The 26,437-nt window shown below is 48.4% G+C and overlaps 1 protein-coding gene across 1 annotated transcript in view; it reads left to right on the top strand.

The window, feature by feature from the left end:
• DHX16 (DEAH-box helicase 16) overlaps positions 1-22,279 on the top strand; it is a 72,980-nt gene extending 50,701 nt beyond the window's left edge. The window contains exons 11-20 of the mRNA XM_030197384.1: positions 288-386; positions 489-641; positions 3,720-3,860; positions 4,118-4,280; positions 5,293-5,411; positions 5,688-5,755; positions 7,197-7,359; positions 7,499-7,660; positions 8,492-8,665; positions 21,628-22,279. Of these exons, the coding sequence (XP_030053244.1) occupies positions 288-386; positions 489-641; positions 3,720-3,860; positions 4,118-4,280; positions 5,293-5,411; positions 5,688-5,755; positions 7,197-7,359; positions 7,499-7,660; positions 8,492-8,665; positions 21,628-21,756 (1,371 nt within the window). The 3' untranslated portion in view covers positions 21,757-22,279. The remainder of the gene's footprint in view (positions 1-287; positions 387-488; positions 642-3,719; positions 3,861-4,117; positions 4,281-5,292; positions 5,412-5,687; positions 5,756-7,196; positions 7,360-7,498; positions 7,661-8,491; positions 8,666-21,627) is intronic.
• The last annotated feature ends 4,158 nt before the right edge of the window (positions 22,280-26,437 follow it).

The raw sequence follows: 26,437 nt of genomic DNA, 5'->3' as shown, positions 1-26,437 counted from the left end.
TAGCTTTGAAGGGCTTTGAAGCCATTACGTAAAGCAGTGGTTCTCAAACCTGTCTTGGGGGAGCACCAGCCAGTTGGGTTTTCAGGCTATCCCTAATGAATATGCATGAGGAGTTTTACCTATAATGGAGGTGGTAGGCATGCGGATCTCCCTCCTGCATATTCATTAGGGATATCTTGGAAACCCAACAGTCCCCCAGGACAGGTTTTGAAGCATTGACATAAGACTGTGGAGTGTTAGCTTGCCCAGGGTGGCTGATTTTAATTCTGGGTTTGTTGTCTCTGCAGGCCCCAGAGGCAGATTACCTGGAAGCCTGTGTGGTATCTGTCCTGCAGATTCATGTCACACAAGCGCCTGGTGACATCCTCGTCTTCCTCACAGGCCAGGTAAGACCTCATCAAATGCATCTAATCAGAGTAGGGGGCAGGAACCACACCCGCTAGCTCTGTCCCATCCCTCTTCCTCACATGTCCCATCTTCCCCCACAGGAAGAAATCGAGGCGTGCTGTGAGATGCTGCAGGAGCGATGCCGCCGGCTTGGGTCAAAGATTGCAGAACTGCTGGTGCTACCCATCTATGCCAACCTGCCCTCTGACATGCAAGCCAAAATCTTTGAGCCCACACCGCCAGGAGCCCGCAAGGTACCAGAGATTGCAGGGACCCTCTCCCAAGAGCGTCATTTGCTTAGTTTTGATGAATGCATGTAAGCAAGTTGGATATTTTTCAATTTCTCTTTGCCTTGTTGCATAAAACTGCAGAAGATATTTGGGCTTATGGTCACAGCTCAAAGAATAACCCCCCCCCCCCCCCCACCTCAGATAGCCTCTCAAGTCAGCATTGCTCACTAAGTTTACGTGAACAATAGGCATCTGTGGGGGGGGGGGGGGAGGGGGAATTCAGGTGTTTAGACATTTCTAGTGATGCATTTCTAAGTGTTAAAATTATGTATATTTTTTACAGGAACAAACCAAAGAAAAGTATAGTCAGCCACAAAAAGCAAAATAGTTGAAGAGGAAGGAAGCAATTGCTGAAGGACACAATGTGGATTGTGTGTTGGCCAGGGCTTAATTTGTAGCCATAAAGGAAGTGGAACTGTGGAGCTGGACGAAAGCGAAAAGGTGGCTCAATGGCAGGGGCAACAGAAAAAGAAGGGATGGATTAGGGAGAAGAAAAGACTGCTCTCTGCCTCTTCCATCCCCTTTTCTGCAGGTTGCCTGAAAGAGAGGGACTGAAGCAAAGACTGTTGCTCCAGCGTCTGAAAAGAAGTGGTGGAACTGCGATCCAGACCATTCCTACCCTGGTTTCAACACAACTTCCTGCATCAGCAGTCATTGACAATCAGTTATGTTGTTCTAGAGCAGTTAGGAACAAAGCCTGATCTTTATCCAAAACACAGATGGCTTGTACTGTAGTCGATCTTTCTAATTTAACAGCTTTGTTGTTAATTGTTCTAAAACATCATAAGTGATTGTGACATTTGTCGATGACCTCTGAGGCAAGCAATTGTGCCGAAACACACTCCATGGCAGGTCCTTCAATAAACATTGCTTCCTCTTCAACCACTTTGCCTACTGGTTCTTTGGATTGATCTGGTCACTGTGCTGGTGTTTTGCCTCTATATTTTACAGGATATTTGTAATATAAAATATTAAGCAACATTCACGCAGGAAAAAAAGAAACAAGGGAGTACTCTGGTAATTGGTCCACCACAGCTGGAGAGTGGACCATTTTGATGTTCTGTGGAGTAATTGGATGAATAGTCAAGTATTAAAAATGCTAATAGAGCCACTTCAGAACATAAGTGCCACACTGGGTCAGACCATGACATTTGTTTTAATTAAGCGACTCTATTAACATTTTACCACTCAACTGTGTATCCGTAATATAAAATCTTCACCCAGAAAGGAATTTGTTACAGATCTTGTGCGCCACTAAAACGGGGGCCTTGGGTGATTTCCTGGTTAACAGCAGTCTGTCACCTTCCTCTTCAAGCTGCTACCCTGATGTGCTCCAAGATGTTAGAATGATTACATAATCGTTAGTGTTGTCGGAATTAGACTACTGTAATGCTGGCTACTTGGGACTACTTATTGCATTTGTATCCCACATTTTCCCACCTCTTTGCAGGCTCAATGTGGCTTACAATGTATCGTTCTAGGTGGTAATAGATTAGAACGTAATCACTTATTGTTACATAGAGATACTGAATAACATTTTAGAAGTTTAAAGCAAGCAGATATAATAGAAGTAGTTACTTATTGTAAAATAGAGATTTTGAGTGATATAGTAGAAGTATAAAGCAAGCAGATATTATGAAAATAGTTCTGAGTAAAGGTGTGGGAGATGTATGCATTTATTTTTGTTATCTATGTGGTATGCCTTTTTAAAAAGATGGGTCTTCAGTGATGTTCGAAAGTTTGTTAGTTCGTAGATCATTCTCAGGTTGTGTGGCAGTGCATTCCATAGCTTGGCACTCAAGTAGGTGAAGTTTGCTGCATGCGTAAGTTTGTATTTTAGACCTTTGCAGCTTGGGAGATGAAGATTGAGGAATGTGCGGGCTGATCTTTTGGCGTTCCTTGTCGGTCTATCAGGTCTGACATATAGGCTGGGGCGTCTCCATGGATGATTTTATGAACTAGTGTACAAATCTTGAACGTGATGCGTTCTTGGAGTGGGAGCCAGTGTAGCTTTGCTCGTAGTGGTTTAGCACTTTCATATTTTGCTTTTCCGAATATAAGTCTGACTGCGGTGTTCTGGGCTGTCTGAAGTTTCTTGATTGTCTGCTTTTTACAGCCAGCGTATAGTGCATTACAGTAGTCTAGGTGGCTGAGCACCATTGATTGTACCAAGTTACGGAAGACTGTCATTGGGAAGAACTGTTTTACTCTTTTTAATTTCCACATTGAGTGGAACATTTTCTTGATTGTGTTATTCGTATGATTCTTCAGTGTTAGATGATGATCGATAGTCACTCCAAGGATTTTTAGGGTATCCGAGACAGGGAGTGTCAAATTTGGTGTGTTTATGGTGGTGAATTTGCTTGTATTGTGTTGAGAGGTGAGTATTAAGCATTGGTTTTTTTCTGCATTAAGTTTGAGCTTGAATGCATCCGCCCATGAGTGCATGATGTACAGACTTTGGTTAATATCACTGGAGATTTCCTGCAAATCTTGTTTGAATGGGATGTAGATCGTTACGTCGTCTGCGTATGTGTTGAGGTGATTAGATGTATTAATCAGTTTTATATAGTTTTAAAAAATAGTTTTATTGTATTGGGCTTCTTATAATGTGTAACCCACTTTATAAGGTGGAATATACATTAAAACTTTTTTTTTTTACAATAAACAGTTCTACTGATATGCACTCCCGGCCCAGGCATCTTCCGCACATTCTCCCTCCCTCCCCTACTTGAGTCCAGCTTTTCTACTGGCCCCGTTACTGCTGACAATTTTCTATATCATCCCAGGCTTACTCTTACTCTCTTTATGCTGAGAATTTTCTGTACCAGGCTTTACTCTTCACTCCCCCGCCGCTGAAGATCCTCTTTGCCCATCCTGGGCTTTACCCCTCACTTCCTTACCACGAGGCTTCTCTGTGTCCGGTGGTGATCTGGTTTTCTTTTGGGCTCTTCTGGTTTGTTTTTCTGGTGTGGATTCTCACCTTTTCTTGGTTTTGGAAAATGGATATGTGTACATGGTTTTGCCTCCCCCTTTTCTCAGGTTGTCGTTGCCACAAACATTGCAGAGACATCGCTGACTATTGATGGAATTATTTATGTTATTGACCCTGGGTTCTGCAAGCAGAAGAGCTACAATGCCCGTACTGGCATGGAGTCCCTTATCATCACGCCTTGCTCCAAGGTAACAGCTTTGATCTTCTGCTGCCTGCATCTCTCGTACTTCTTTTTTTCTCTCCCACTGTCATTCCCTGTGCCAGCATAATAGCATTCAGCCTCTTTTCTGTATGCTGTCCCTCTTCCTATACAGTTGCTCCATGCACTAGTGTACCTCATTTCTTCCTTTTCTCTGTTTTTGACCCTCCTTTCCATCCTTCCTCTCTTCCTTTTGGTTCTCTCTCTGAATCAGATTTCATCTCTGCCTGCACTGCTTTCCAACAGGCCTCAGCGAATCAGCGTGCAGGCCGGGCGGGGCGAGTGGCTGCTGGGAAGTGTTTCCGTCTCTACACAGCCTGGGCATACAAGAACGAGATGGAGGACACCACGGTGCCTGAAATCCAGAGAACCAACCTGGGGAATGTGGTGCTACTGCTGAAGAGCCTGGGTATGGGTCCTGTATTCTAACTCTTGCGTCATTAGTTTAAGGAACAAGGTCAAACTGCTGAAGAGCCTGGGTACAGCCTGTGTGGTTGCTCTTTTTCTCTCTCACTTGATCACAGGTGAGCTTTTCAATGGGATGAATCGGCACAGAACTATAGCTCTGGATCAGTATAGGCTGTCCACTAGAAACTATGTCATCCACTACAGTGAGCTAGCAGTCTGATCTCTGTCTCACATTATCTCCATTAGACCGTGTTCTGGAGTTTTGTGTGACCCACACTTTGACCCCTGAAAATTTCCTGGACAGAATGATGGTAAATAGGAGCTTCCTTAGAATCCTCACCAGATCAGTCCCGAACCCGTAAGTGTTGCACCCATCAAACAGCAGGTAGAGACAGAAAAACCTAAAAGGGTTCACTGCCCTATAAATACATTGTGCAGCTCCAGCACTTCAGTATTTTTCTGTCCTCAGCAGGTGGAAGATAACCTGCTAACTTTCCTTCCTTTAGTCCCACCATACCAGTGCAGAACTTGACAGCGTTACGCCCATTGGCCAGCAGTTGGAAATAGAAAAATACTAAAGTGCTGAAGCTGCACTGTGCCCTTCTGTGTTTTTCTGTCTCACTGGATAGGGCCAAGGTGATCAAAGGACAGATTCAGTGGCAGTCTGCAGTTAAGACCGCTGAATATCCCTCTCATCAGCACTTATCTAGGTAGCACTGCCCGCATAATTTAGAAGAAGTCAAATCTAGGAAGTTGTTACCAATTCAAAGGATCAAATTTGTGCAGCACATCATAGAACCATGTATGATGTATAATACAGCTTGCCAGGTTCATCTCTCTTCAGTGCATCCTGATCCCTCCTAAGAAAAGCCATTTATGTTAATCCTGCTGTCTTTTCTCCTGTCCTGCTCCTAGATCCAGCAAGTGGAGGGGGAAGAGGGGGCAAGACCTGGACATTTTGATATCATTGCTGTTGCCAGTAATAAAGGGTTGGTCTCTCTCTCTGTGCACAGGGATTAATGATCTCATTCGCTTTGATTTCATGGACCCTCCTCCTCATGAAACTTTGGTGCTGGCGCTGGAGCAGCTGTATGCATTGGGGGCTCTTAATCACCTGGGAGAACTCACCAAGGTAGCAGACCTTCACATTCTTTTCTTTTGGGTTGGAAAGAGAAAGCCCCCTTTCTTCAGACTGGACTCAGCATGCAGTACAGGGTTAAAAGGAAATTTGTGCCAGTTTAGGTTAGAATGAGCCCAAAAGTAGTGTTAGACAACCTGCACCTTCCTCGTGCATACTGTTTGAAGGTGTCCTTTCCTCTGTGTTGTGTGCCTGATTCGTTAACCTTTATCATTCCTCCATTGGATAAGATGTTGGGCTACTTGTCAGTGATAGTTCTTCTGTTTCTAGCTCGGCAGGAGGATGGCAGAACTTCCTGTGGATCCTATGCTCTCCAAAATGATCCTGGCATCAGAACAGTAAGTGAAGGCCTGGGGTTGTCTTTCTTTGGCAGTGACTGTATAATGATTAGAGCAGCTGAAGACCATTGCCTGGTTGTTTTCCTCTTTGGTTTGTTACCATTTTGGAATACACAGATTTTTTATTTTGTAATCTGGTGAGAAGTCACAAGATATGCCTATCCCTATAATTAAGTTTCCACCCAAAATTCAAAGTGACTTAAATGGCCTGGGGAGGCTCCTGACCATTTAAACCACTTGTCTATGGCTAACCGCTGGTTCATGCTGCTGAATATTAGCAATTAGCACCTGAGCTGAAACCAGCTAACTTGTAGGTGTTCCAGGGCAGAGTTGGCACTTAGTTATGTGCTGCTATTCAGCCCTTAACCCCATAAGATGACCGCATAAATTGGCCTGCATAAAAAGCTGTCCTATCTTATGCAGTTCATCATATTCCATTAAGGGCTGAATATTGCACTTGTTCTCTACATGTTATCCAGAGATGAAAGAGGTCCACACACGTTTGTTTGTCTGTTTAGCATTAAGTTAGAGAGTTGTTTAAGGTGGTTGTGTTGATTCTTAGTTTCTCCTTATTGCTTGCCTTTGTAAATAGTGAGAGCTGGACTGGATGCCAAGAGTATTAGCTCAGTTTTCAATTCTCTATCTGCACCTGCTGGTTGATGAACACAACTAGCCCACAGGTCCTAGAATAGTGGGAAGGAGTAATGAAAAGAAAATGATCAGGCAAGACCTAATTTCTCCTTTCGTTACGTGTCTTCCCACTAGTAAGGCTAAGGTTTGGAGTGATCTCCCATCACCTAAGCCACACCACATAAAGACAGGAATTAATTTTATGTGGTTCGATTTTATTGCTTAACTTAGGCAGTAAAGTACTGACTTTTGAGTTTAGCAGTCGGTGTTGATACCCAGTAGCAATAACCGGTTAAATGCTGCTGAGTGTCAGCAGATACCCCAAACAAGCGATTTAACTGGGCAGCAGCCATTTCTAGCTACATAAATTGCTTGGAATATTGACCCTATAATTATTTTTAAATATTTTTGAAGAATTGACTAATGGAATTATTTTACATTTTTTATTCTATACTTTTCTAACTCTTGGCTAAGTGAAGTTGAATTCTTCTTTGTAATCTGCTCTGAATCTATATGGAATAAGGCATAATACAAATCCATAGAATGAGCTTAAAAATCCCCATATTGTACTATGTATAATGTTGAATAATTGTCTTTCTCACTGACAAGCAAGACTGGAGAATAAAATACACTGGGGGAGGGGGAAGAATAGACTGTCCCTACATTGGAGGGGATAAGGGCACCATAAATCCTGGCCTAGAGCTGCTCCATGTGGAAACCTGGAATCCTGGGGAGTGGGGAAGCTAATTCTGCTCCTCTGCACTGAGAGGATGTGGGTGTGTGGAATCCAGTTCTTCTCATTTTCTCATAGGTATAAATGTTCAGAACAAATCCTCACCATTGCAGCGATGCTGTCGGTGAACAACGCTATCTTCTACCGCCCCAAAGACAAGGTGGTGCATGCTGACAATGCCAGGATGAATTTCTTTGTGCCAGGCGGGGATCACCTTGTGCTGCTGAATGTTTATACACAGGTGAGAAAAGAGTGAGATATGAGGCCTTGTGCCCATGTCCTTAGCCCTCCAGTATCCTCCTATCCCCTGAATCCTCCAGTTCCCAGTGTCCTAGAGGTGACAGGCTCTATTCCTATGTTCTCCCTGTTTTCTCGCATAGTGGGTAGAAAGTGGCTTTTCCACTCAGTGGTGCTATGAGAACTTCATCCAATTCCGTTCAATGAGACGAGCCCGGGACGTACGGGAGCAGCTAGAGGGGCTGATGGAGAGGATTGAGATTGATCTCGCATCCTGTGAAAGCGACAACATCCCAATCAGGAAAGTGAGTGATGGGAAATGGTGGGTATTTCCGTGGCTCAGACTTGGTCTCCTTTAACTGTTGTGTAAAATCTTATTCTAGTACCCTTACTACTGTACTTTCATTTACAGCTCTGCTTTGGCCTTTGGATGGGGTGGTGGCAGCTTAGACCCTCACTTTCTGCTAGAGTTTTGGGGGTCATGACCTCACAAAGGTGTTCTGACAGTCATACTAAAAGAAGTCCAATAACTTTTGCAATCTTAGTATTAAAAATAACTCTAAAGTTAAATTTATTTTTTTTCCTTAAATTGGGGCCAGTAAATGCAGATCTTTATGGCCGGACACGTTAAGATGTAGCCAAAAAATTATTCATTTAGGAGACATTTCTACGTCAGGGCTAATAAATAATAAAGAGGAAAACACTGAATTTTACCATTATCTGTTTAAGTAGGACTGTATTGATAGCTATTCATTTACAGCAGGACTTCATATTCATTGAACAGATAGTATGGCCAAAAAACCCACTTAAGGCTATTTAGATACCTTACTGCAGGAGCGTCAAACCACAACCCTGGTTAGATTTTTAAGATATCACTAATGCAGTGCATGCATATTCCTCCACTAGATACCAAGATGTCTTATGTATAATCATTAAGGGATATTTGAAAACCTGATTGGTATGACACCTCTGCCTTATCCAGATAGCTTTAAGCAGTGACTGACCCTGTGCATACTGCCCTCAGTACAGATCATTGAACCAATGTTAGCATTGTTGAGAGCCCAGACTTTCTCATACTTTTCCACTCCTATGGAGCAGGATCCTTGTCTTCTAATCTCACTCTCTCTCCCATGCAGGCGATTACAGCAGGCTATTTCTACCATACTGCACGACTGACGCGGGGAGGGTACAAGACGGTGAAGCACCAGCAGACTGTCTACGTGCATCCCAACAGCTGCCTGTTTGAGGAGCAGCCACGCTGGCTCATTTACCATGAGCTGGTGTTTACCACCAAGGAGTTCATGCGACAGGTCAGTGCCTTAATGACTAGTTAAGCTCTGGAACACTTTGCCGGAGGATGTGATAACAGCAGTTAGCGTACCTGGGTTTAAAAAAGGTTTGGACAAGTTCCTGGAGGAAAACTGCATAGTCTGCTATTGAGACAGACATGGGGAAGCCACTGCTCATCCTGGGATTAGAAGCATGGACTGTTGCTACTCTTCAGGTTTCTGCCAGGTATTTGTGACCTGGCTTGGCCACTGTTTGGAAATGAGATACTGGGTGACATGGACCATTGGTCTGACCCAGTATGGTTATGTTCTTATGTCCTGTGCCCCTGCCTTCAACTATTACGGAACTCACATATTTTAGCTTATTTTGATGATAGTTCATAAGGTCCTTCACACTTATCTTTCCCTTCTTGGTCTTTAGGTTCATTGGATGGTCATCATTTTAACCCCCTGTCTTCTGTTCTCACTTGGAAACTACTTGACATTCTGCTTTTCCGTTTAGACCTAAGCAGTTTACAGTTTCATTTTACAGGGATCTCGTTGGCCTATTTCCTTTGTTTGGCAGCATATACCCTTTTCCCTTTTTAATTCTTTTTATAACTTACATTACGCTTTCCTTTTAGAGAGCTGCATGGGAGTGGGTACCATGGGGATCCCCTCCCAGGTCCTCGGGATCCCCATGGAAGTGCCTTCCCTCCCCTTGAGTGCAGGATGCCTTCCCAGCACATACCTCTAGGTACCCTGGTAGTCTAGTGAAAAGATCCCCCTCCCCTTCTTTCCTGCCCTCTGCCACAACCCTGATCCTCTCGTCTCTGCTTTTTTAAAATGGCTGCCAGGACATCCAGTGGTGGCCTCATGAAGTCTTGCGAGGCTGCCGCTGGAAGTCTTGGCAGCCATCTTAAAAAAAAAAAAAGCAGAGAGGAGAGGATCAGTTCCGTGGCAGAGGGCAGGAAAGAGTGGGGACCTATTTGTGTGTTCTTAGTAAATAGGCATTACTGTATTTTTACGCATATTCCCCCCGAATTGTATAAATGGTGACTAGTGTTCCATTGGCAAATTTTGTGCAATTATCAGCACTCATTAGGATTTGCATGCATAGCTCGCTAAGTGTATTCTATAAAGCAATGTGTGGTCAATCAGACCGTGTGGATTTCAAGAGGGCATGGCCATAGGAGGGGCATGAGCATGCCTAAATTAGTCATGTGCTTTTCCACCAGGTTTTAGTTGGCGTAAATGGCTGCGACTAAATTTTCTTGTAGGATCTGGTGCTATGTGTATTCTATAAACTGCGCCTAATGTTAGGTGAGGTTTATAGAATAGTGCTGTGCGGTTTTTTCCAGTGCTGATTTTTTTTTTTAGGTGTCGTATATAGAATCTGGCCCATAATATGCACAAATTATTATTATTATTCCAGTTCTTGTATTCCGTCTGTACCTGTTCAGTTCAAGGACGGATCACAGTTAATTGAGGACTGGTCAATTTAGGCCAGGAATTACAGATAGATGGGATAACTGAGGGAGTGATGTTTGCCTAGGGGCGATGGGGTATTTTTGAGTACTCACAATTTTCTCAGGCTTGTTTAATGGTTGACTGGGTGTGGTTCTGCATTGTCATTAGGTGATCACTCTCAACTCCTAAGATCTTTGAATGTAGATTCAGGGCCCAACCATAGGAACTTGGTTTTGCTCTTGTTTAGTTTGAGTCTGTGGACAGAGGATCTGCTGAGGAATAAGTGTGTCTGACCACAGTTGTGAGACTGGGTAATCTCGGTGATATTGTCTGCATATATAAAGTGGTTTATCTTGGCTTGATCCAGGGGGGCCCTCAGGGACTGTATTAATAAGTTGAATAGGGAGTGGGAAGCCCTGTGGGACCCTACTGGTGGGGGGGGGGAGTTCCATCTGTTAAAAAGAACTCCGTATTTTCTGACACGATATCAGCGAGTGGTGAGAATCTTGGAACCAGGATAGAACTGGGCATTGTATGGTGAAGTTATTTAGAATTTGAGTCATCAGTTCAAAGTCAGCCAGGTGAAAGGGTGCTACATAAGTTGAATTAGATTATGATAGTACATTGGCCTTTAGAGAAAAGCTCTTTGTAGTATGTTGAATTTTTGTAGAAGAGAGTCCAGTTGTTCCGCCACTTAACCCTCCATGATTTTCATGGCTAAAGGGATGAAAGCAATTGGGCAGTAGTTGTTTACATCAGACAAGTATGATTCGGGGGTTTTTTTTGGAATGGGTCACTTCCCGCTGGGGGAAATTTGCTGGATAGAAGATAGAAATTGAGCCATTGAGTGAGAGTGGCAACTATCTACTGCACTTCGGGAAGTTGATCACCCAACCAAGCGACTGAAGCAACCCGACCACTTTGTCGGTTGCCCGCCGACTCTCCTCGAAAGAAGATGCCCGCATAAGCCAGTCGTCTAGATAGGGATGGACCTGAATCCCTTCCTTCCTTCCTTTGATAGGCCGCCACTACTACCAGGACCTTGGAAAAGGTCCGAGGCGCTGTGGCTAGGCCGAAGGGCACTACTTTGAAAATAATGACCGAGCACTGCAAAGCAAAGAAAGCGCCTGTGGGGAGGCCAGATTGGAACGTGTAAATAGGCCTCTTTGAGATCGAGAGAGGTCAAAAACTCCCATGGCTGTACCGCTGCGATCACCGATCGAAGGGTTTCCATGGGGAAAAGCCAAACCCGTAAGGACCTGTTGACGCACTTGAGATCTAAGACGGGTCGCCAAGAACCGCCCCTTTTTAGCACCATAAAATAAATGGAGTATCGACTGCACCCTCTTTCTGCTGGGGGTACGGGCTGGACGGCACCCAGCATTTGTAAGTTGAGGGTGTGTCGAACGGCCCGCACCTTGGCAGGACATTTGCAAGGAGATTCTAGAAAGGAGTCTACTATCGGACGAGCCAATTCTAACTTGTAGCCGTCTCTGATAACCTCCAAGACCCATTGGTCGGATGTTACCCTGGTCCACTCCACCAGGAATAGGGACAGTCTGTCCCCAATAACCAGCTGGATAGGGACCAGGGCCCCATCATTGGGCGGACCTGGCTGTTGGCTGGTTTCTGTTATCGGAAAGGAAGGCCCGCCTGTCACCTCGAAAGGGCTGAGGCCTCTGAGAAGACCTTGCTCTCTGAAAAGAGGCCCCACAACCTGGACGGTAACGCCGTGTATCCCTAAACTTAGGTCTAGGTCCCGCTGGTCGTACAAACTTGGACCTGTCCTCCAGGAGGCGCTGGCCCTTAGAGTCACCAAGGTCCCTCACAATCTGTTCTATGTCCCAAACAAAAGCTTTCCCCTAAACGCTCCTGAAGAAGCCTTCACTTGACCCTACCTGTCCTTCCAACTATCGACCCCTCTCCCTCCTCCCCTTCCTTTCCAAGTTACTTGAACGCGCCATTCACTGCCGCTGTCTTGACTTTCTCTCATCTCAAGCTGTTCTTGACCCACTCCAATCTGGCTTTCGCATCCAGACCAATGTTTCAGCCTGCCTATCTGATATCGCTGCCTGGTTGTCTCAATGTCATCTGAAACTTAACATGGCCAAAAGATGAGCTTCTTATCTTTCCCCCTAAACCTACCTCTCCTCTCCCCCCTTTCTCTATTTCTGTGAATGGCATTCTTATTCTCCCTGTCTCATCTGCTCGTAACCTTGGGGTCATCTTTGACTCCTCTCTCTCCTTCTCTGCTCACATTCAGCAGATTGCCAAAACCTGACGTTTCTTTCTCTATAACATCAGCAAAATCCGTCCCTTCATCTCTGAGCACTCTACTAGAACCCTTATTCACACTCTTATCACCTCTCGTCTTGATTATTGTAACCTGCTTCTCACCGGCCTCCCTCTTAGCCATCTCTCTCCTCTTCAATCAGTCCAAAACTCTGTTGCGCGACTCATTTTCCGCCAAAGTCGCTATGCTCACACTAGCCCTCTCCTTAAGTCACTTCACTGACTCCCTATCCGTTACTGCATTCAATTCAAACTTCTCTTATTGACCTATAACTGCATTCACTCTGTCGCTCCCCAGTACCTCTCCACTCTTGTCTCTCCCTAGGCCCCTCCTCGGGTACTCCATTCTGTTGATAAATCTCTCTTATCTGTCCCCTTCTCCTCTGCTGCTAAAGCGAAAGATACATACCTGTAGAAGGTATTCTCCGAGGACAGCAGGCTGATTGTTCTCACTGATGGGTGACGTCCACGGCAGCCCCTTCAATCGGAGATCTTCTATAGCAAAGACGTTTGCTAGCCCTCGCGCACGCACGCATACCGCGCATGCGCGACTGTCTTCCCGCCCGAACTCGCTCTTGTTCGTCAGTCCAGTAAAAAGCAAGACAAAAACAAGGGAAGACACAACTCCAAAGGGGAGGCGGGCGGGTTGGTGAGAACAATCAGCCTGCTGTCCTCGGAGAATACCTTCTATAGGTATGTAGCTTTCGCTTTCTCCGAGGACAAGCAGGCTGCTTGTTCTCACTGATGGGTATCCCTAGCCCCTAGGCTCACTCAAAACAACAAACAAGGTCAATTGGGCCTCGCAATGGCGAGGACATAACTGAGATTGACCTAACTTCTTCAACTAACAGAGTGCAGCCTGGAACAGAATAAAAATGGGCCTAGGGGGGTGGAGTTGGATTCTAAACCCCGAACAGATTCTACAGCACCGACTGCCCGAACCGACACTCGCATCGGGTATCCTGCTGAAGGCAGTAATGCGATGTGAATGTGTGGTCTGGTGACCACGTCGCAGCCTTGCAAATCTCTTCGATAGTGGCAGACTTCAAGTGGGCCACTGACGCTGCCATGGCTCTAACACTATGAGCCGTGACATGACCCTCAAGAGTCAGCCCAGACTGGGCGTAAGCGAAGGAGATGCAATCTGCTAGCCAATTAGAGATGGTGCATTTCCCGACAGCCTCGCCCCTTCTGTTCGGATCAAAAGAAACAAACGTTTGGGCGGACTGGCTGTGGGGCTGTGTCCGCGCCAGATAGAAGGCCAATGCTCTCTTGCAGGCCAATGTGTGCAGTTGACGTTCAGCAGGGCGGGTATGCGGACGGGAAAGAATGTTGGCAAGACAATTGACTGGTTCAGATGGAACTCTGACACCACCTTTGGCAAGAACTTAGGGTGAGTGTGGAGGACTACTCTATTATGAAATTTGGTATAAGGAGCATGAGCTACCAGGGCTTGAAGCTCACTGACCCTACGAGCTGAAGTAACAGCCACCAAGAAAATGACCTTCCAGGTCAAGTACTTCAGATGGCAGGAATCCAGTGGCTCGAAAGGGGGTTTCATCAGCTGGGTGAGAACGACATTGAGATCCCATGACACTGTAGGAGGTTTGATGGGGGGCTTTGACAAAAGCAAACCTCTCATGAATCGAACAACTAAAGGCTGTCCAGAGATAGGCTTACCTTCCACACGGTAATGGTATGCACTAATCGCAGTAAGATGAACTCTTACAGAGTTGGTCTTAAGACCAGACTTGGACAAGTGCAGAAGGTATTCAAGCAGGGTCTGTGTAGGACAAGAGCGAGGATCTAGGGCCTTGCTGTCACACCAGACGGCAAACCTCCGCCATAGAAAGAAGTAACTCTTCTTAGTGGAATCTTTCCTGGAAGCAAGCAAGACTCGGGAGACACCCTGTGAAAGACCCAAGGAGGCAAAATCTACGCTCTGAACATCCAGGCCGTGAGAGCCAGGGACTGGAGGTTGGGATGCAGAAGCGCCCCCTATTTCTGAGTAATGAGGGTCGGAAAACACTCCAATCTCCACGGTTCTTCGGAGGATAACTCCAGAAGAAGAGGAAACCAAATCTAACGCTGCCAAAAGGGAGCGATCAGGATCATGGTGTCTTGATCTTGCTTGAGTTTCAGCAAAGTCTTCCCCACCAAAGGTATGGGAGGATAAGCATACAGGAGGCCTTCCCCCACCCAATCCAGGAGAAAGGCATCCAACGCTAGCCTGCCGTGGGCCTGAAGTCTGGAACAGAACTGAGGGACCTTGTGATTGACTTGAGTGGCAAAGAGATCCACCAAGGGTGTGCCCCACACTTGGAAGATCTCGCGTACCACTCGGGAATGGAGCGACCATTCGTGAGGTTGCATGATCCTGCTCAATCTGTCGGCCAGACTGTTGTTTACGCCTGCCAGATACATGGCTTAAAGAAACATGCCATTCCGGCGAGCCCAAAGCCACATACTGACGGCCTCCTGACACAGGGGGCGAGATCAGGTGCCCCCCTGCTTGTTGATGTAGTACATGGCAACCTGATTGTCTGTTTGAATTAGAATAATTTGATGGGACAGCCGATCTCTGAAAGCCTTTAGAGCATTCCAGACTGCTCATAATTTCAGGAAGTTGATCTGTAAACTTGTCTCCTGAAGGGACCAACTCCCTTGGGTGTGAAGCCCATCGGCATGAGCTTCCCCACCCCAGGAGAGACGCATCCGTCGTCAGCACCTTTTGAGGCTGAGGAATTTGGAAAGGACGTCCCAGAGTCAAATTGGACCGAATTGTCCACCACTGGAGGGACTGAAGAAAACTCGTGGACAGTAGAACTACGTCTTCTAGGTCCCCCGCAGCTTGGTGGTACTAAGACGCTAGGGTCCATTGAGCTGATCTCATGTGGAGGCAGGCCATGGGAGTCGCATGCACTGTGGAGGCCATGTGGCCGAGCAATCTCAACATCTGCTGAGCTGTGATTTGCTGTGATGCTCGTACCCAAGAAACAAGGGACAGAAGATTGTCGGTCCTCGCTTCCGGGAGGTAGGCACAAGCAGTCTGAGAATCCAGCAGAGCCCCTGTGAATTCGCGTTTCTGAACAGGAAGAAGGTGGGACTTTGGACAAACCCCAGCAGCTCCAGGAGCTGAATAGTCATCTGCATGGACTGTAGAGCTCCTGCCTCGGAGGTGTTCTTCACCAGCCAATCGTCGAGGTAAGGGAATACATGCACTCCCAGTCTGCGTAGAGACGCCGCGACTACAGCCAGGCATTTTGTGAACACCCTGGGCGCAGAGGCGAGACCAAAGGGTAGCACACAATACTGAAAGTGCCGTGTTCCCAGACGAAATCGAAGATACTGTCTGTGAGCTGGCAGTATCGGGATATGAGTGTAAGCATCCTTTAAGTCCAGAGAGCATAGCCAATCGTTTTCCTGAATCATGGGAAGAAGGGTGCCCAGGGAAAAAGCATCCTGAACTTTTCTCGGACCAGATATTTGTTCAGGGCCCTTAGGTCTAGGATGGGATGCATCCCCCCTGTTTTCTTTTCCACAAGGATGTACCTGGAATAGAATCCCAGCCCTTCCTGCCCCGGTGGCACGGGCTCGACCGCATTGGCGCTGAGAAGGGCGGAGATGTCCTCTGCAAGTACCCGCTTGTGCTGGAAGGTGAAGGATTGAGCTCCCGGTGGGCAATTTGGAGGCTTGGAAACCAAATTGAGGGAGTATCCTAGCCAGACTATTTGAAGAACCCACTGGTCGGAGGTTATGAGAGGCCACCTTTTGGTGAAAAAGTTTTAACCTCCCCCCAACCAGCAAGTCGTCCGGCACAGACACTTTGATTTCGGCTATGCTCTGCTGGAGCCAGTCAAAAGCCCGTCCCTTGCTTTTGCTGGGGAGCCGCAGGAGCCTGCTGAGTCGCACGCTGTTGACGAGAACGAGCGCGTTGGGGCTTGGCCTGGGCAGCCGGCTGGTGAGATGGAGGATTGTACCTATGCCTATTAGAAGAATAGGTAACAGTCCTTCTTCTGCCATAAAAACGTCTACCAGTTGAGGTAGATGCTGAAGGCGCCCGGCGGGAGAATTTGTCGAATGCGGTGTCCCGCTGGTGGAGCTGTTCTCCCACCTGTTCTCCCTTTTCACTAAAAGTATTATCCCCCCGGCAAGGAGAATTCGCAATCCGCTGCTGACTCCTATTCTCCAGGTCGGAGGCACGCAGCCATGAGTCTGCGCATCACCACACCTTGAGCAGCGGCCCTGGACGCGACATCAAAAGTATCGTAAACACCCCTGGCCAGGAATTTACGACGCCTTCAGCTGCCTGACCACCTGCTGAAAAGGCTTAGCTTGCTCAGAAGGGAGCTTATCCACCAAGTCCGTCAACTGCCGCACATTGTTCCGCATATGAATGCTCGTGTAGAGCTGGTAAGATTGGATTTTGGCTACAAGCATTGAGGAATGGTAGGCCTTCCTCCCAAAAGAATCCAAGGTTTTAGAGTCTCTGCCCAGGGGCGCCGAAGCATACTCTCTAGAACTCTTGACCTTCTTAAGGGCCAGATCCACAACCCCAGAGTCGTGAGGCAACTGAGTCCGCATCAACTCAGGGTCCCCATGGATCCGATACTGGGACTCGATCTTGGGAATGTGGGGATTAGTTAGCGGCTTCGCCCAGTTTTCCAGCATTGTCTTCTTGAAGACATGATGCATAGGTACTATGGACGATTCCTTAGGTGGCGAAGGATAGTCCAAAAGCTCAAACATTTCAGCCCTTGGCTCATCCTCCGTAACCACAGGGAAGGGAATTGCCGTAGACATTTCCCGGACAAAGGCCGCGAAAGATAGACTCTCGGGAGGAGAAAGGTGTCTTTCAGGGGAGGGAGTGGGATCAGAAGGAAGACCGTCAGACTCCTCATCTGAGAAATATCTGATGTCTTCCTCTGCTTCCCACGAGGCCTCACCATCGGTGTCGGACACCAGTTCATGGACTTCTGTCCGAAGCCGTGCCCACCTGGACTCCGTAGACACATGGCCACGGTGGGAACGTCGAGAAGCAGATTCCCGCATCAGCAGCGGTGAAGCTCCCTCCATCGATGTCGTTGGGGAGTCTGCCTGGGAGGCAGCCGACGCAGGTACCGCAAGCGGTATCGGAGACCTCACGACGGGCAAGGGGCCAGCCGTCGCCTCACTCGACGGCACCTGCGGCGCAAGCACCCCCGGTACTGGATAAGGGCGCAACAGCTCCTCCAGGATCCCTGGAAGGATGGCCCGGAGGCTCTCGCTTAGAGCGGCTGTCTAGGAAGGCTGGGAGTCCGGCACAGGCGAGGAGCTCAGAATCTGTCCGAGGGGCGGAAGCGGTACCGGGCTGTCCAAGGTGGAGCGCATCGACACCTTCTGAATTGGAGGGTGAGCGGTCCTCCCGGCGTCGATGCCTAGTGGGTGCCGAATCCCTCGGCGACCCAGAGCTCTCGGTACCACGTCTGGAAGGTGACCAGTGTCTATGCTTCTTTGCCTTCACACGAAGCATGTCACCGGAACCTCCCAGTACCAACGAGGAGGACGTCGAATCCAAACGTCTCTTCCTCGGGTCCGAAGAAGGTCGATCCCGGGGGGAGGGGGGGGGGCTGTACCGCAGGAGCCCTCGAGGCAGGGGGAGACCTACTCGAGGGCTCACCGCCACCAGCAGGGGAATGGACAGCCCTCATGCATTCCCGATGAAGAGGCATCCTCCGATGACATCAGTACCAACGATGATCCCGGTACCGTAGACGCCGGAGCACCGGTCGATGACCTCGGTACAGCAGACGTCGATGCACCGGCCGATGACCTCGATACTGTGACCGTCGAAACACCAGGCGAGGCCCCGAACAAGACGTTCCACTGGGCCAATCTCGCCACCTGAGTTCTCTTCTTCAACAGAAGACTGAGATTACAGGCCTGAGGACGGTGCCCAGCCCCCAGACACTGAAGGCACAAAGCGTGCCTATCAGTGAGCGAGATAACCCGGTTGCACTGGGTGCACTTTTTGAAGCCGCTAGGAGGCTTCGATGACATGGGCGGAAAAATCACGCCGGCGAAGTCAAAATCCGCGATGATGGCAAAGGGCACCAAAAAAAGAAGGGAAAAACCCGTACGGGCGGCCAACAGGGCCGCTGACGAAAGCGAAAGGAAACTTGACGGGGAAAAACAAACTTGAAAATAAAGGAGTTCTTTTTTTTTTTTTTTTTTTTTACACAAACACACAACGTGAAAACTAAGAAAAAAGGGGTGCTTCCGAAGCGGAAGGACGCAGCAAAAGCACGAGGGTCTCCTCAGGGCACAGAACGGCACTAAACATAGCCGTCCCGAGCGCGGAAAAAAGAAGACTGACTAACACGAGCGAGTTCGGGCGGGAAGACGGTCGCGCATGCACTAGCAAACGTCTTTGCTAGAGAAGATCTCCGATTGAAGGGGCTGCCGTGGATGTCACCCATCAGTAAGAACAAGCAGCCTGCTTGTCCTCGGAGAATTCCAGACTCCGTTCCTTTTATCTTGCTGCACCTCACGCCTGGAATAGACTTCCAGAGCCTGTATGTCTAGCCCCCTCTCTGGCCGTTTTCAAGTCCAAACTTAAAGCCCACCTCTTTACCACTGCTTTTGACTCCTAACCACTGCTCACTTGCCCTGTCCTTTTATCCTCACCTCTTTATTACCTTACCCTTAATTGTTCTGTCTGTCTGCCTGTCTTATCTAGATTGTAAGCTCTTTGAGCAGGGACTGTCTTTTCATGTATGGTGTACAGCGCTGCGTATGCCTTGTAGTGCTATAGAAATGATAAGTAGTAGTAGTAAAAGGAAGCCTTGCTAAACGTGACTTAGAGGCCATGTCTGCAGCCCAATGCAGCAAACCGCAGCCAGCAACGGATGGTGACCGCTAGGGAAACCTCCTTGGCTGAAGCCTTCAAAAGATCATAAAGAAGATCCGCAAGGATGGCTAAACTGGACTCCAAGGCCAGCAAAACAGCCACGAGATCTTCCGGAGAGGAGGCTTTCTGTACCCACGATAAGCATGCCCGCACCGTATAAGAGCCACAAACTGAGGCCTGCAGGGAAAGGGCTGCTACTTCAAAGGACAGCTTCAAGCAAGTCTCCAATTTACAATCCTGAGGGTCCTTGAGCGCCATGCCACCCTTCACAGGGAGAGTGGTTTTCTTAGTGACAGCTGTGATTAAGGAATCCACCGTAGGGACCTATCAACCGCCACGTGCGGAGGGTCATGCCTGAGAGGAAAAAAATGGCGCCCGCCAATGCGCGCTGCACTAACTGTCCCGAGGAAACCGCCAAAACTACCCCCTGTGCTTCCGACTCACGGACGCCTGAGGCGAACTCCCATCGCACTGAACACCTGCTGCGGGCTGACGGCGACAGGACTCACACTCCCCCGATGCTGTTTTCTGGCCCTCACACCGGGAGCAACGCTTAGCCGTCTCAGAAGGCACTGACATGCTCCACAAACACCTGCCCCAAAACTGACTCGGCAGAATGTCTAGTTCCTCCATATAATTAAACAAAAACAAAGTCTCTTACCTTTTTTTAAGTCAGGAAAGAAAGGAAACACCTGATCAGGCCAACAGCCCCGGGCAACGGAGGAAAGGTAGGGGGTGACCGGGAGGGACTTGGCACCACCAGGTGTACACCACAAGCTACAAACAGCCACTCAACCCCTGTCTGTGCTAAGCTAGGCCCAAAGTACACCAGTAGCCAGATCAAACCAGAGCTGCACAGAGATGTCCCTCCACCTGCTAAATAGAGAGAATACTGAGGTTCAGCTGGCTGCACAGGTCCACATAAAGAGAACCTCCAAGGTTTGCTATATCTCCACGTCCTGGTAGAGGGACATAACCCACAAGTCTCTGAATTGATCTGTGGGACGCCATGGAATCCCTGATTAACTGTGATCTGTCCTTGAACTGAACAGGTACAAACGGAATACAAGAACTGGAATAATAAAAATAATTTGTGCATATTATGGGCCAGATTCTATATACGCCACCTAACATTAGGCACAGTTTATAGAATACTAGTGGAACCATGCCTGTTTCAACAATGAAACGGGCCCTAGGAAGGCTGTCATGTAAGCTTTTTTTTTTTTCTCTCTCTCTCTCCCCTGCCCTCCCCTCCATGTCCAGCAATTCTCTTCCCTGCCCTCCCATCCATGTCCCGTGATTTCCTCCTCTACTGTCCCTCCCATGTCCATCAATTCTCCTCTGCCCTGCCCTTCCTACCCTCGATGTCCTGCGATTCTCTCCTCCCCTCTATTTCTACCTGAAAGTTGTCTGGCTGGCGCTGGCTTCCGTCCCGTTCGTAACATCCCTCCTGACGTCAGCTCGCCTCTAGCATTCCCTTCCCTCTCACTGTTCCGCCCTCTGACATCATTACGTCTTGACGCGAGGGCGGGACAGTGAGGGGGAAGGGAACGCTGGAGGCTGGCTGACATCAGGAGATGTTACGAAGCCAGACATGGAACGTTGGAGGTGCAAATTATTATATAGGATGTATAGTGCCAGATCCTACAAGAAAATTTAGTCACGGTCACTTACGCCAACTAAACCCTGGTGGAAAAGCACATGACTAATTTAGGCATGCTCATGCCCCTCCTATGGCCATGCCCTCTTGAGATCCACATGGTCTGATTGACCACACATTGCTTTATAGAATACACTTAGCGAGTTATGAGCGCAAATCCTAATGAGTGCCAATTAGTACCGATAATTGCACAAATCTGCTATGTGTGCCAATTTCGTTGTGAAAATTAGTCGCCATTTATAGAATCTGGGGAAATATGTGTAAAAATAGAGTAATGTATGTTTAGGTTGCAGGAGGAAAAATTTTGCTACAGATTGTTTTCAAATTCATGCACATGTGCCTGTTTTTTGAGTGGGCATGAATGTGTAAGCGCACTGCATGTGCTTTGTACACATGGTAGGTTTCACCGTGAAAGTCTGCAGCCCCGCGTGGGCAGATTGCTAATTGTATCCTGCTCCATGCCAAATTGCAATTTTTTTTTTAATGCTTTATAACTTTTTACATTTACATATCAACATAAATGTAATGGAAATTTTCAAGAAATATAGTAATAAACTGCAAGGTTTTTTTATTAACCTAGTTGGTGTGCATTTTCAAAAGCAAGCCTAACAATCTTTTTTTTGCTTGAGCTCATTTTTTTCCTTTCCTCGCAAAGCTGTTTTATAGCGGACTTTTGGTTTTCACCCTGCACAGATCATTGAAATCGACAGTACCTGGCTACTGGAAGTGGCTCCACACTACTACAAGTCCAAAGACCTGGAAGACGCTTCCAGCAAGAAAATGCCCAAGAAAATAGGGAAGACGCGGGAAGAGCTGGGCTGAGGATGCTTTCGAGGTGACAGGACACGGTGGTGTGCATCTAAGCCAGTACTAATGAAGCTCCAAGGCTACAGCTGCTAAGAGCTTGATCTAGTCCTGCGGCCCTGGGACTAGCAGTGGAGGGCAAACTGATCTTGAAGGCTAACAAAAGACACTCTTCTGTTTGTGTGGGAGCCTAAAAGTTGACAGTTTCAAGATTTGAATGCAGTGAGAGGGGGGTGTTGAATTTTGTATATTTATTTGGCTTTATTTTATAAATAAAACAGCCCAGCTTTACTGGTGTTCAGGTGGAGTATAGAAGAAACTTCTTTGTCCCTGTAGCAGAGTAGAAGATCAACTATAAACAGTGCCAAACTGGCAATAAACACATCCTGAGCATTCTCATCCACTTCAGCAGTGCAGTGGCTAAAAAAAAGTTGCATTAACAAATAGCCCATAAGAGGAGAAGATCAGTCATGGGAAGTACTCATATTGAATAGAGGGCTTCTCAACTTCTGTGCTCAAGGGCTATTTGATTATATTGGTGGGATAGAGCACCATGCTGTGATTAACAGCAGCTTCCTCAGCGACCCTCCAGACCGGTCAAGACGCGTGGGTTATGTCCTCCTACCAGCAGAGGGAGACTGAGAAAACACTAAGCTTTTGAAGCCTGTATATATAACCTGTGCAGAACCTCCACTAGCCAGTATTTTCTCAGTCTCAGCAGAGGTAGCAGTTGACAGCCTGTGCAGTCTCCAATAATCTGGTGAGGTAGTTTGTCATTGGGTCGTAGGATTTTTTCCTTCCAAACTTATTCTGTTGCAGTACCCTGTACGTGTGTGTAAAAAAAAAAAAAAAAAAAAAAAAAAAAAAAAAAGTGCTTTGGTGCCCTGGGTCTGGTGGGGCCCAGTTTTTCCCCCTGGGGTGTTACACCTATGTTTGGGTCCCTCCCCCTGTGCTGCTCTCTATTTCTGTTGGCTTGGCAGCTTTGTGCCTCGGCTGCTTTCTCAGTATTGTAGCCTTGAGTGCCTTACAATTTCCAGATGCCAGAGTTAGAGTACGATGCCTTTAAGGTCAGTTATTCTATGTCATTTTGCTTGCCAGCTTTGTGCCTCGGCTGCTTTCTCAGTATTGTAGCCTTGAGTGCCTTACAATTTCCAGATGCCAGAATTAGAGTACTGTGCCTTTAAGGTCAGTTATTCTATTTCGTTTTGCTTGGCAGCTTTGTGCCTCGGCTGCTTTCTCAGTATTGTAGCCTTGAGTGCCTTACAATTTCCAGCTGCCAGAGTTGGAGTACTGTGCCTTTAAGGGCATTTATTTCTTTATTTTCAGCGGACCGAACGGGGGTTTTGATTCCTTGCTGGAACGAGAGAGCAGCGCTTTCTCCAGTGCTTTTGCAGTGTGAGTGAGTTTTTGGTTTGGCGCGTTTGCGGAACAGCTTTTCCCTTCCCTCGTGGTTTATGGCGGCCCAGCTCCTCCGATGTCGCGCGTGCTCGTGGCGAGGGGTAGAGGCGCCGGGCGCTCAGTGTAGCTTTGCGGTGCACCTATAAAGGTGGCTGCGGCACCCCCCCGACTTGACCGCGGAGGGATCGATGGTGTCGGGAGTCTCCGGGTCAGCGGGAGCGTAGGCAGGGCCGCTGTCAGCGGGAACAGTTTCGGCGGGAACAGCCGCCATCTTGAGTCTGACGCGGCCCATGGAGCCGGCTGGTTTTGGGCCTGCGGCCTCCGTTTTTGGCACAAAAGGGCCTAATGACGGTCCAGGAATGGTGGGCTTTCCTCCAGATTTTGTCTGGACGCGGTATCAGGCCTGGAGATCGGGACCCCCCCCCCTCCCCCCCCCCCCCCAATTGGAAGAGGGGGTTATTTCCGTCTTGGCTGAGAGACCACGGTTAGAGTGGTCAGAGGACAGGCAATGTTTTTCTCCTGTAGCTGCAGAAGCTGCGCTTAGTGATCTGGGGGAGTCAGATGGAATTGACGGCTCTCAGGAGCAGGATTGTTGGATTCCTGGAGAGGATCCTTCAGTAGTGCGGATTTTCCATAGAGATGAGCTGTCAGAACTCATAGATCAGGTGTCGTCCACCCTTCAGTTTGGTCCTGAGGTGGCGTTGGGGGAAACTGTCCAGGATCCGTTGGTGAAGGGCATTCAGCGTCAGGCGTGATCCTTCCCTATGAACAAGGATCTCCGGGAGATGATTTGTCAGGAATGGGATTTGCCGTGTAAGGTGGCAAAGGCAATGGCGAGGCTTTATCCCCTCCCTCAGGACGATAGGGATTCCTTTAAGGCTCCCACGGTAGATGCAGTAGTGACGGCAGTAATTATAGCTACTGCTATCCCGGTTGATGGAGGAACGGCTCTCCGTGATCCTCAGGATGGGAAGTTGGGATCTTTTCTCAAGCGTAGTTTTGTTTTGTCGGCTCTAGCCCTGCAGGCCTCGGTTTGTGGGGGTCTGGTAGCTCGGGCATGTTTTCGTTGGGCCGAGAAGCTCCTGGATGATTCAGTAGATGTTGGTTCTTCTGGGGGTCAGGAGTTAGTCGACTTGGACATGGGTTCATCCTTTTTGTCTGAGGCTTTTATGATTTGTTGCCTACTTCAGACAAAAAATATGGCTATGGTTGTGGGTCTCTGCCACTTAAGGGAGCTATGCTCTTTGGAGAAGATTTGGACAAGTTAGTGTGAGGTCTTAGTGATACCAAGGTTCTATGGCTTCCAGATTTTCGGTTCAAGGCAGGGGCCAGAACTAGTTCCTCTCGGGGACGGTTTAGGGAGGCTCAGCGGTATAGGCCGGGCAGATCGAGTGGGACCTACCCCTAGCTGTCTGTTTGTCCAATTTAGATTGTAAGCTCTGTTGAGCAGGGACTGTCTTTTCATGTTAATTTGTACAGCGCTGCATAAGTCTAGTAGTGCTATAGAAATGTTTAATAGTAGTAGGACCTCTAGGGGTCGGTTTTTCCAGCGCACACAGTTCTTTCGTGAGAGTCGTCGCGGAGGGCGTGGCTTTTTCCGCGGGAGGTTAGTATTCAGGCCACAATTCCCAATGAAGGTGTGCGGGCTCAGGCTCTGGTGCATGTTGGGGCTCGGCTGAGTCTGTTTTACCAGAGTTGGGCCCAAATCAGGTCAGATCAGTGGGTTCTCAAGGTGTTTCGAGGCGGATGTGCGCTGGAATTCGAAAGCTGTTCTCCCGAAGTGTTTCTGGAATCCCTCTGTCGGTCTTGGAGCAAGAGGGCAGCAGTGAGGGACACTCTGCGGTGGCTGCTCGCGTTGGGAGCCGTGGTTCCTGTTCCTTCAGATCAGCAACGCTCAGGGTGCTATTTGATCTATTTTGTGGTCCACAAGAAAGAGGACACTTTTCGTCACATTTTAGATCTCAAAAGGGTCAATGCGGCACTCAAGGTGCCCTCTTTCCGGATGGAGACGTTGCGGTCGGTCACTGGTGCGGTCAGGAAAGGAGAGTTTCTCACTTCCCTGGATTTGACGGAAGCTTATCTTCACTTTCCTTTGTGCAGCCTTTTGGTTCCAAGTTACAGGGTCCGATTCGTCGGTTCCTTGCAGAGAAGGCGCCGACGGCCCATACTTATCGTCAGGTCCTGGGCCTGATGGCGGCGACCATAGAGGTAGTTCCGTGGGCCAGGGCGCACATGCGTCAGGTACAGTCAGCTCTGCTCAGTCGTTGGTCCCCTCTGTCGCAGGACTTGGAAATGTGTTGTCCGCTGTCGGTGGCCCCTCGTCTCAGTCTCCGCTGGTGGCTCAGTCCGCGCAATTTGGGAAAGGAATGCCGTTGGAGTCCCCACAGGGGCTGGTAATGGTCACGGATGCCAGTCTGCAAGGTTGGGGGGCACATTGTCTCAGTCAGGTACCTCAAGGCCGGTGGTCTCGGGCAGAAGCAGAGTGGTCCATCAACCGGCTGGAAACTCGGGCCATTCGGGTGGCGCTCCAGGCCTTGACGTCGGTGGTTCGCCACAAGGCAGTCCGAGTGCTCTGTGACAATGCCATGGCAGTAGCATATGTCAACCGTCAAGGGGGGAACAAAGAGCCTTGGCGGCGCAGTTGAACTCATCTTCAGGCTCTCTTGGCAGCGCATGTGGCTGGGGTAGGTCACATAGATGCAGATTATCTCAGCAGGCACACTCTAGATCCCAGAGAGTGGTCTTTTCTTCGGTCAGTGTTCCAGTGAGTTGTGTCGGTCTGGGGACTTTCGGTGATCTTAGGGCAACGGCTCGCTATGCGCAAGTTCAGAGATTTTTTTTTTTTCAGTCGCTGAAGAGACCCTTGAGCGGAGGAAATCAACACTCTTCTGTTGCCTTGGCTTCGGGAGTGACTGTATGTGTTTCCTCTGTGGCTGTTAGTCGGTCGAGTAATATAGCGCATCGAACATCACTCCGGTCGGGTGATTCTGGTAGCTTCGGATTGGCAGCGTCGACCATGGTATGGAGACCTGGTGCGGTTGGCAGGGGCGGCGGCCCTGCCTTTGTTGGGATCAGTTCTGTGTCAAGGCCCGATAATCATGCCGGATCCGGCTCGGTTTTCGCTTATGGCTTGGCTCTTGAGCGGCACAAGTTGAAGAAGAAGGGGCTTTCGTCCAGTGGCTTTGCTACAATGTTGAGTTGCCGTAGACGATCCACTTCCTTGGCGTATGTCCGGGTTTGGAGAATCTTTGAGCACTGGGGTGAAGACCATCGAGTTCGGCCGTTTCACTCTTCGGTGGCG

Source organism: Microcaecilia unicolor, chromosome 3, assembly GCF_901765095.1.
Source record: "Microcaecilia unicolor chromosome 3, aMicUni1.1, whole genome shotgun sequence".
Classification (NCBI taxonomy): Eukaryota; Metazoa; Chordata; class Amphibia; order Gymnophiona; family Siphonopidae; genus Microcaecilia; species Microcaecilia unicolor.
Note: the sequence above shows the minus strand (reverse complement) of the source record. Positions and strands in the feature narration are given on the sequence as shown.